Consider the following 9,244-nt stretch of genomic DNA (forward strand, 5'->3'; position numbering starts at 1 on the left):
CGTTATTCGTCACCCTGGGTGAGGAATAGTTATTCTTCACCTCCTCTATTTTACCATCAATGCCCCGTAATTTTACGTTCCGTAACTTTTCTCTTATTTCCGACGTAAAAAGAGACCGTAAGAAAATATATAATCGTTGTAAAAAATATTTTATGTTATGTAAAATTACAAACGTAAAAACATAGTGTAAAATACACATAAACTGTAAATTTTCTTGTTTTATGATCTATATTTTTATTTTCTTATGCCAAATTTTACGTAATGAATCAATAGGAATATAACTATTTAAATTGCAAACGTAATTTAATTATGAAATGATCGTAAGATTACCTCGGATGAAGAATAACTTATTCTGCACCCTGGATGATGAATAGTAACTACATATAAAAAAATCACATTTATAACGATTTTAACAAGTTTTTTTTGGTTAGAATAGTGATTTTAACAAGTTACGAGCTAGCAAATTTTGAATACGGACTCGCTATGGTAAAAAGTCAAGTTGAGGTAACTTGTTATCTCAACGAGCTCTAACGAGCCAAGCCAAGAGGCTCGAATTTCATCCCTGAACCAGACCGGTATAATGACACCCGTATAATGACTTTATGCATACGTTTTGGATCCAGACACCCGTATAATGACTTGATATGCACACCTCTGGCGAATTCAAAACTGCTCGTGCATCCACATGGCGACATGGCATTGCACGAATGCTTCCTTGATGCCACACAAGCAAGCCAAGTTGCGAGCTGCCGTGCCCGTTACGCATGGGCTCCAGCATCCGAGGGGCAGGAAATCAAAATCCGCGCAGAATTCGGTGACGTAAACGCGGTTGAATGTCCAGATTGCTGCTCCTGCTCCCCTCGCGTGCCCGGTTGCCGACTCCGATGTAACCGATCCCGGCGGCCCTCGTTCCCGTTGGCTGCTGCACATGGCTCGGGCCTCGCAAGCCTTCTCCGTGAGATCGACGCACCTCGCTCACCTCCGAATTCTGTACACTGATTGGAGTTCCATATGCGCACGATCGCAGATCTCCATACCTCCCACGCTGGCCGGCATCGATTCGACGGAGCAAAGAGACGAAGTGCTTATATTTTTACCGCGGTGCATGCATTATTGCAGTCTGCAAGTGCCAAGTTTCCCATGCCCAAAATTCCCTGCTCCATGACCAGATCACCGTAACGTAGTTCCCTGCTCTACGTTAGCTTTGTTAATTCACAGCACCATGCACAGACCCTTGATTCCTCCGGATCAGTGTCGAGCTACTCACACGCATGTGCATGGAGTCAGTGAACACGGTATATATACCACGAATCCGAGAAGTCTTCACGCTCACTGCATCCCCATCACAGCCGTAGCGTGCCGCGCTCGCCACCGCGCCGCTCCAAAATGGCAAGCATCGCGGCGGTCTTGCTCGTCCTGCTCCCGCTGCTCCTTTCCGCGGCCGTCGCCGGCGCGACGCATCCCGACGGCGGCTTTGGCTTCGGCTTCCAGGCCACGCTCACGCACGTCGACGCCGGCGCGGGGTACACGGACGCGCAGCTGCTCGCCCGCGCGGTGCGCCGGAGCAGGTCCCGCGTGGGCGCGCTGCAGTCGCTGGCGACGGCCGCGGACGCGCTCACCGCGGCGCGCATCCTGGTGCAGGCCAGCCAGGGCGAGTACCTGATGAGCATGGCCATCGGCACGCCGCCGCGGTACTACTCCGCCATCCTCGACACCGGCAGCGACCTCATCTGGACGCAGTGCGCGCCGTGCATGCTCTGCGTCGACCAGCCCACGCCCTACTTCGACCCGGCGCGCTCCAGCTCGTACGCGAAGCTCTCCTGCTCGTCCCCGATGTGCGGCGCACTCTACTACCCGCTCTGCTACCAGAACACGTGCGTCTACCAGTACTTCTACGGCGACAGCGCCAACACCGCCGGGGTGCTCGCCAACGAGACCTTCACGTTCGGCACCAACGGGACGTGGGTCACCGTGCCGAGGATCGCCTTCGGGTGCGGGAACCTCAACGCGGGCTCGCTCTTCAACGGCTCCGGCATGGTCGGCTTCGGGCGGGGGCCGCTGTCCCTGGTGAGCCAGCTCGGGGCGCCAAGGTTCTCCTACTGCCTCACCTCGTTCATGTCGCCGGTGCCGAGCCGGCTCTACTTCGGCGCCTACGCCACGCTCAACAGCACTAGCACCAGCGACAGCGGGCCGGTGCAGTCCACGCCGTTCATCATCAACCCGGCGCTGCCCACCATGTACTACCTGAACATGACGGGCATCAGCGTCGGCGGCGACCGGCTGGCCGTCGAGCCGTCGGTGTTCGCCATCAACGAGGAGGACGGCACCGGCGGGGTCATCATCGACTCCGGCTCCACGATCACGTACCTGGCGCAGCCAGCGTACGACAAGGTGCACGAGGCGTTCGTGGCGCAGGTCGGGCTGCCCCTGGCGAACGTCACGTCGCCGGACGACCTGAGCACGTGCTTCAAGTGGCCGCCGCCGCCGAAGAGGGTGGTGTCGATGCCGGAGCTCATGTTCCACTTCGACGGGGCGGACATGGATCTGCCGCTGGAGAACTACATGCTGATCGACGGCAGCACGGGGAACCTGTGCCTGGCGATGGCGCCGTCCGACGACGGCTCCATCATCGGCAGCTTCCAGCACGCCAACTTCCACGTGCTCTACGACAACGAGAACAGCTTCCTGTCCTTCATCCCTGCGCCGTGCGACCTCATCTAGTCATAGCTCTGCTCACGTAGGCACGTTTAGCGCCCCTTCACAATTTCTGTACGTTTTATGCATAATTCCGCCATTTTTCATGTGTGTTCTCGTACTAATGTCGTAGATTTGGTGCTTGGCGAGGGTCTTAACAGTGGGTTGATCATCTGTATCCTATGAGATATTGAATTCATCAGATTCTTGGCTACCTCTGCAAAAGGTCATCAGATGATCACCGGTTTTTTTCCCCCGAAGAACTAGCAGCAGCGCTGCCTTTCTCGTTAGGGGAGTATAGTTATCCATCTGATCACGACTTTAGTTTCATTTTGATGGAAATGGAACTGGTGCTGATGGCTCTTTGAGTAATAACAGTGATAGCTTTAGAACAGCTGCTGTAATTCAGTAGCTTCTGCCTTTATTTATCCTGACATTTGATGCTCGTTTTCACCTGCACCAGTGTGAAGGAAAAGAAGTTGTGTAAATGGGAGCCTGTACATCATACTAGATCAACCATCCAAAACCAGTTGGCTTGCACAGTAAGATTTAAACAGTGATAGGAAATTATTGTCAAAGGGATAGTAGCAGGCTAGCAGCAGAAGGTGAAGGTAGCAGGAAAAATTGATAATATGGGGAGCAAGGAAAACCCAATCTATATGTTATATCGACTTGCTGAGAAGAGAAACTGGCATATATACACACTGTACCTATGCAAGGAAAAGAGGTAAATACATCAGAGGTCTTAGAACTTGCACATGGCAGTTCACTTTGGTGCACAAAGTTGCAAAATACGTGTTTGTGGTCACTAAACTTGCGAGGCCGTTCAAATACAGTCACTCTCACCGTATGTATGCGTATTCATAGTTGCCAGCATGACATGGGCCCGCTGTAAGCCGCTGTAAATGTTCTTGTATGATAGTTTTTTGTAGAAAAGCCCTCAGCTCTTCTTTTATTTACATAGGAAGCCCCTCAAATAAAAAAACAGTGGAGGGATTTCGATCCCACGACGTATTACTGGGTGGCTCGCTTGGACAACCACCACAACAACAGTACCTAATGATTAATTAGCACGGCAACCTTGTACATCTTATCAACGCAGACTGAAAAAATTTAATGAAGAAATCTATCTAATAACCTGTGCAACCGGCGGGTTCGAACCTATGACATGGTGATCCACTCGCGCATAAGCTAACCACCAGGCAACTGCGATATGTGATGTAGTTTATGGACAAACAATGTATATGTTTTTTATCACTCTTGTTCTATGTAAATACGTGCCATTTTAAAAACTGTTTAAACATTGTAAAAAAATGTTTGTGTAATTCAAAATATGTTCGTGCATTAAAAAAGCTACGTGAACAGTTTTTTGAACTATGCGAACATAATTGTACATTGTGTAAACTGCACGAATATATACATATATATATATATATATATATATATATATATAATGTGTCAACATTTTTTAATGCAATGTACATTTTTTAGTTAACACAAATATTTTTTACAGTGTTTAAACATTTTTTTAACACATGTACATATTTTGAATTGCACAAATAATCTTTTATAAAGTTTAAATATTTTTAAAATAAAAATATTTATTTAATGTAATATAAATATTAACTTGTTTTACTAATGACTTATATCAAAAAAATTATAATTTAAATATTATAAATGATTAAATATTCATACCAACAGTTTAGATTTTAAATTATGAATATTGTAAACTATACAAACATTGAACTATACAAAATGTGCATATAATTATTGAAATGATTGTATAATTAAAATAGTTTATGAATTTAATTTTAAAAATTATTAGTATTATAATAATAATAATATTTTTATTATTCATAAATATTATTTGGAAATAATACATGAACAATTTTTTATGATCCATGAATTTCTAAAATAACACGAATAGGTTTAACGATACAACATTTTTTTAATTATGAATATTTCTAAAAGATGCACATTTTTTGAATTATGAATATTTTAAAAATTATTTCTGTTATTTTTATACAAATATTTTTATAATTTATAAGTATTATTTAAGAATAATACATGAACAATATTTGAAAGCTATCTTATTATTGGCATTATAATTTACATACTGTCTACAAATTTTTGTAAAAATAAACAAGTGCAAAATAGGTCGCGTGGACCGCAGACCATTTCTGCTCCATGAGCGTTTCTGTTTTTATACATTAAATGTAGTTATCCATAATGGTTCTGTACATACATGTGGTGCAGTGGTTGGGACGTGTATTGTTCTAGCATTAGGTCGAGGGTTTGAAACCTGGTCGTCATACTTTTTTTGGATAAATTATCGCTCATCCTAAGAGTTAGGTCCCATCGGTGGTTGACTTTTTTTGCACAAAAAGAAAAAGAAGCAAGGGTTTTGTGCAATAACGCGTCCATGTGTCATTGACAGTGGCCCGTGCCATACTGGTGTAGATGGATACGCCCGCGTACGGGGGGGTGACTGTATTTGAACGGTCTCACAAGTTTAGTGACTACAAACACGTATTTTACAACTTTGTGCACCAAAGTAACCATTGCGTGCAAGTTCTATGACCCGTGGTGTATTTACCTCCAAGGAAAAGTTGCACGGTGTAGTTACAGTGTCCTGAAATGTAACATTCATGTGTGAGATCTGACAAGGAAATGGTAAGAATAAGCACATACGGTGACCAAGGTCCAAGGGAAATATAAACCAATAGTAAGAGCACCCCAACAGCCGCCTAACGCGCCGCGCGCTAAAAATCACTTTTCCGCGCGCTCTTCGTCTGGTTTTGCATGGCCGGCAGTGCTGGCTTCAACGGCCACGCTAAAATGCAGCGCGCGCACGCCGCTCCAGCAGCGCGCGCGACTCGCCGACGCATGCCATATGTTGCATTTTGGACACAAAATAGATTTCAAACATTCAAAATGCAATGAATATGTTATATAAATTTCACACAAACAAGTTCATGAATAAAAGTTCATGCCCACAAGTTCATCCAACCGTCCGCCGCCTTGTTCTTCTTCGCGGATGTCTTGCCCTTTTTCGACCGCGCCGCATTGGGGAGCTTCGAGGGGAGGCGGCGGCACGGGGCGGCGGCAGCGCGACGCCACCCGCCGCCGAGGTCATCCGCGGTGGCATGAAGAGGACGTGCGCGAGACCGATGCTCGGAGGAGCTCCGGCGGAGGCGAGGCCAACGCTCCCCGCGCTAGGGTTTCCGACGGCGGCGGCGGTGGAGGGATCGCGACTGTAGGATGGGGTCAGCGGGGTGCCGGCGCGTGTGTCCATCGGGTCAAGTTCGCCGGCGCCGGCGCGCGTGGGCGAAGGTGGCGGGAATGAGAGAGTGCGGCGCGAGCGCTCGAGTGTGCCGCGTGGAAGCGAACGGCCCAAATACACAGCACGAGTTGGCGATTCGGACCGCACGCCCAACTCCATATGTCGCACGCGCGGTTATTGCGTGCCCGCTGGAGCCACTCTACCGATTGCGCGCGCGCTAAAATGGCCAAATTTGTGACGCGACGCTTGTTTAGCGCGGCTGTTGGAGATGGTCTAATACGTGGCCCTTTTGCAAGCATTAATTCAGAATATTAAAAATTCACTGCTGACTGGAACTATAAATCCTTACTCTAGTGCTGTTAAATTCACTGCTGACTGAAACTAGAAATCCATACTCTTTATTTTAGACATAAGACAACACAGTCTTCAGGTATCCATATAATCTGCAAAAGAAGGCATCCATGGGATAAGCCATGGACAGATCACAGATATGCTTCTTCTGAAAGAGCATCTACCTAACAATCCCCCCCTCCTCCCTCGCGTCGCCCCTCTCGGGCGGCTCGAGGGCGAAAACCCTAGATCTCGCCGCCTCTCCCCTCCCTCCTTGCCGCCACCAGAGGCATCTGCCGGGCAAGCCCGGGACGTCGCCAAGGAAGGTGGCGGCGGGGCCTCTGCTGCTCTATTTCTCCAACGGGGAGCGTCGGAATTCGAGGCGGCGGCCTCGTGCGGTGAGGCGCCACCGTCTCCTTGGCTGGTGGTGGCGCGGGTGTGGTCCGGTGGGCTTGGCTGCGCGGGCAGCAAGCTCCCCAGCGGATGAGATCCGCAGCGCCGGCGGGGGCTTCTGGCCTCTTCGGCTCCGGATCTGGCCGCCCCTCCCCCTTCTGCTGCCTTGCGTGCTCCACCCCTTCAGATCTGGTCCAGGTCGACTTGGTTCTCTGGTGCGTGGAGCTGGATGTGGTGTTGGTGGTGTGGAGCCTTGACCGGGAGAAATCCATGGCGGTGACGTCCATGGACGCCGCTCCCCTTCTTGGAGGCGCCATTCAGGTCTTTTGCTCCACCCTCCCCTTCCCCTAGCCTCCCGGGTGAAAACTCGAACTTTGTTGGGCGGCGACGATGCTCTTGGCTCCCTTTGCTTCTTGAAGTCGTCACTTTGGATGCTTTTTTGGATTGTGGGCACTGCGGTGTGGTGGTTGTCGGGCGGCGGCGACTGTGTGTCCCTATCGGCGGCGGCGACGGCTTGGCAGGTCCGGTAGTGTTCGGGTTTCTTCTGGTGCTCTCTGTGCAACTGGTGACAGCTTGGTCCGGCGGCTATAGCGGTGCGCATGTTGAGTGCCGGAGCGTCATTCCTCGGCCTTGGTCCTGCCTCCTCGTTGCTCCGTCCTCCCTGGACACCCTGTTGTTGTCTGACCGGCATCTTTTCCCTCTCCAGAGGATCGTCAGTGGGCAGCAGTGATGCGGTGTTTCTGGTGAAGTTTTCTTAGTCTTGTATGGTGTGCTCTGTTCCTACTCCTTCTGGTTGCATCTTTCCGTCCATGTTCTAGGTGAAGGAAATATGCCCTAGAGGCAATAATAAAGTTATTATTTATTTCCTTATATCATGATAAATGTTTATTATTCATGCTAGAATTGTATTAACCGGAAACATAATACATGTGTGAATACATAGACAAACAGAGTGTCACTAGTATGCCTCTACTTGACTAGCTCGTTGATCAAAGATGGTTATGTTTCCTAACCATAGACATGAGTTGTCATTTGATTAACGGGATCACATCATTAGGAGAATGATGTGATTGACTTGACCCCATTCCGTTAGCTTAGCACTTGATCGTTTAGTTTGTTGCTATTGCTTTCTTCATAACTTATACATGTTCCTATGACTATGAGATTATGCAACTCCCGTTTATCGGAGGAACACTTTGTGTGCTACCAAAAGTCACAACGTAACTGGCTGATTATAAAGGTGCTCTACAGGTGTCTCCAAAGGTACTTGTTGGGTTGGCGTATTTCGAGATTAGGATTTGTCACTCCGATTGTCGGAGAGGTATCTCTGGGCCCTCTCGGTAATGCACATCACTCAAGCCTTGCAAGCATTGGAACTAATAAGTTAGTTGCAGGATGATGTATTACGGAACGAGTAAAGAGACTTGCTGGTAACGAGATTGAACTAGGTATTGAGATACCGACGATCGAATCTCGGGCAAGTAACATACCGATGGCAAAGGGAACAACGTATGTTGTTATGCGGTCCGACCGATAAAGATCTTCGTAGAATATGTAGGAGCCAATATGAGCATCCAGGTTCCGCTATTGGTTATTGACCGGAGACGTGTCTCGGTCATGTCTACATAGTTCTCGAACCCGTAGGGTCCGCACGCTTAAAGTTCGGTGACGATCGTAATTAGGGTTTTTGTGTTTTGATGTACCGAAGGTTGTTCGGAGTCCCGGATGTGATCACGGACATGACGGGGAGTCTCGAAATGGTCGAGACATAAATATTGATATATTGGAAGCCTATATTTGGATATCGGAAACGTTCCGGGTGAAATCGGGATTTTACCAGAGTACCGGGGGGTTACCGGAACCCCTCGGGGATTATTGGGCCTACATGGGCCATAAGGGAGAAGAGGAGGGCCGGCCAGGGCAGGCCGCGCGCCCCCTCCCCCCTAGTCCGAATAGGACAAGGAAGGGGGGGCGGCGCCCCCCTTTCCTCTTTCTCCCTTCCTCCTTCCTTTTCCAACAAGGCAAGAGGGGGGAGTCCTACTCCCGGTTGGAGTAGGACTCCTCTAGGCCCACCCATAGGGCCGGCCGCACCTCCCCCTCTCCCTCCTTTATATACTGAGGCAAGGGGACACCCCATGACACACAAGTTGATCCTCGTGATCGTTCCTTAGCCGTGTGCGGTGCCCCCTTCCACCATATTCCACCTCGGTCATATCGTAGCGGTGCTTAGGCGAAGCCCTGCGTCGATAGAACATCATCACCGTCATCACGCCGTCGTGCTGACGAAACTCTCCCTCAACGTTTTGCTGGATCGGAACTCGAGGGACGTCACCGAGTTGAACGTGTGCAGAACTCAGAGGTGCCGTACGTTCGGTACTTGGATCGGTCGGATCGGGAAGACGTACGACTACTTCCTCTATGTTGTGTCAACACTTCCGTTGTCGGTCTATGAGGGTACGTAGACAACACTCTCCCCTCTCGTTGCTATGCATCACCATGATCTTGCGTGTGCATAGGAAATTTTTGAAATTACTGCGTTCCCCA

General features: G+C 48.9%; 1 protein-coding gene across 1 annotated transcript; it reads left to right on the forward strand.

Moving 5' to 3' along the window:
* The first annotated feature begins 1,345 nt into the window (after positions 1-1,345).
* On the forward strand, positions 1,346-2,908 carry LOC125556147 (aspartic proteinase nepenthesin-1). Its single transcript, XM_048718932.2, has one exon. It carries the CDS (start codon positions 1,387-1,389, stop codon positions 2,719-2,721), a length of 1,335 nt encoding a protein of 444 aa, XP_048574889.2. The 5' UTR covers positions 1,346-1,386; the 3' UTR covers positions 2,722-2,908.
* The last annotated feature ends 6,336 nt before the right edge of the window (positions 2,909-9,244 follow it).

Source organism: Triticum urartu, chromosome 5A (genome assembly GCF_056163025.1).
Source record: "Triticum urartu cultivar PI428250 chromosome 5A, HENAU_Tu73, whole genome shotgun sequence".
In the NCBI taxonomy this organism is placed as follows: domain Eukaryota; kingdom Viridiplantae; phylum Streptophyta; class Magnoliopsida; order Poales; family Poaceae; genus Triticum; species Triticum urartu.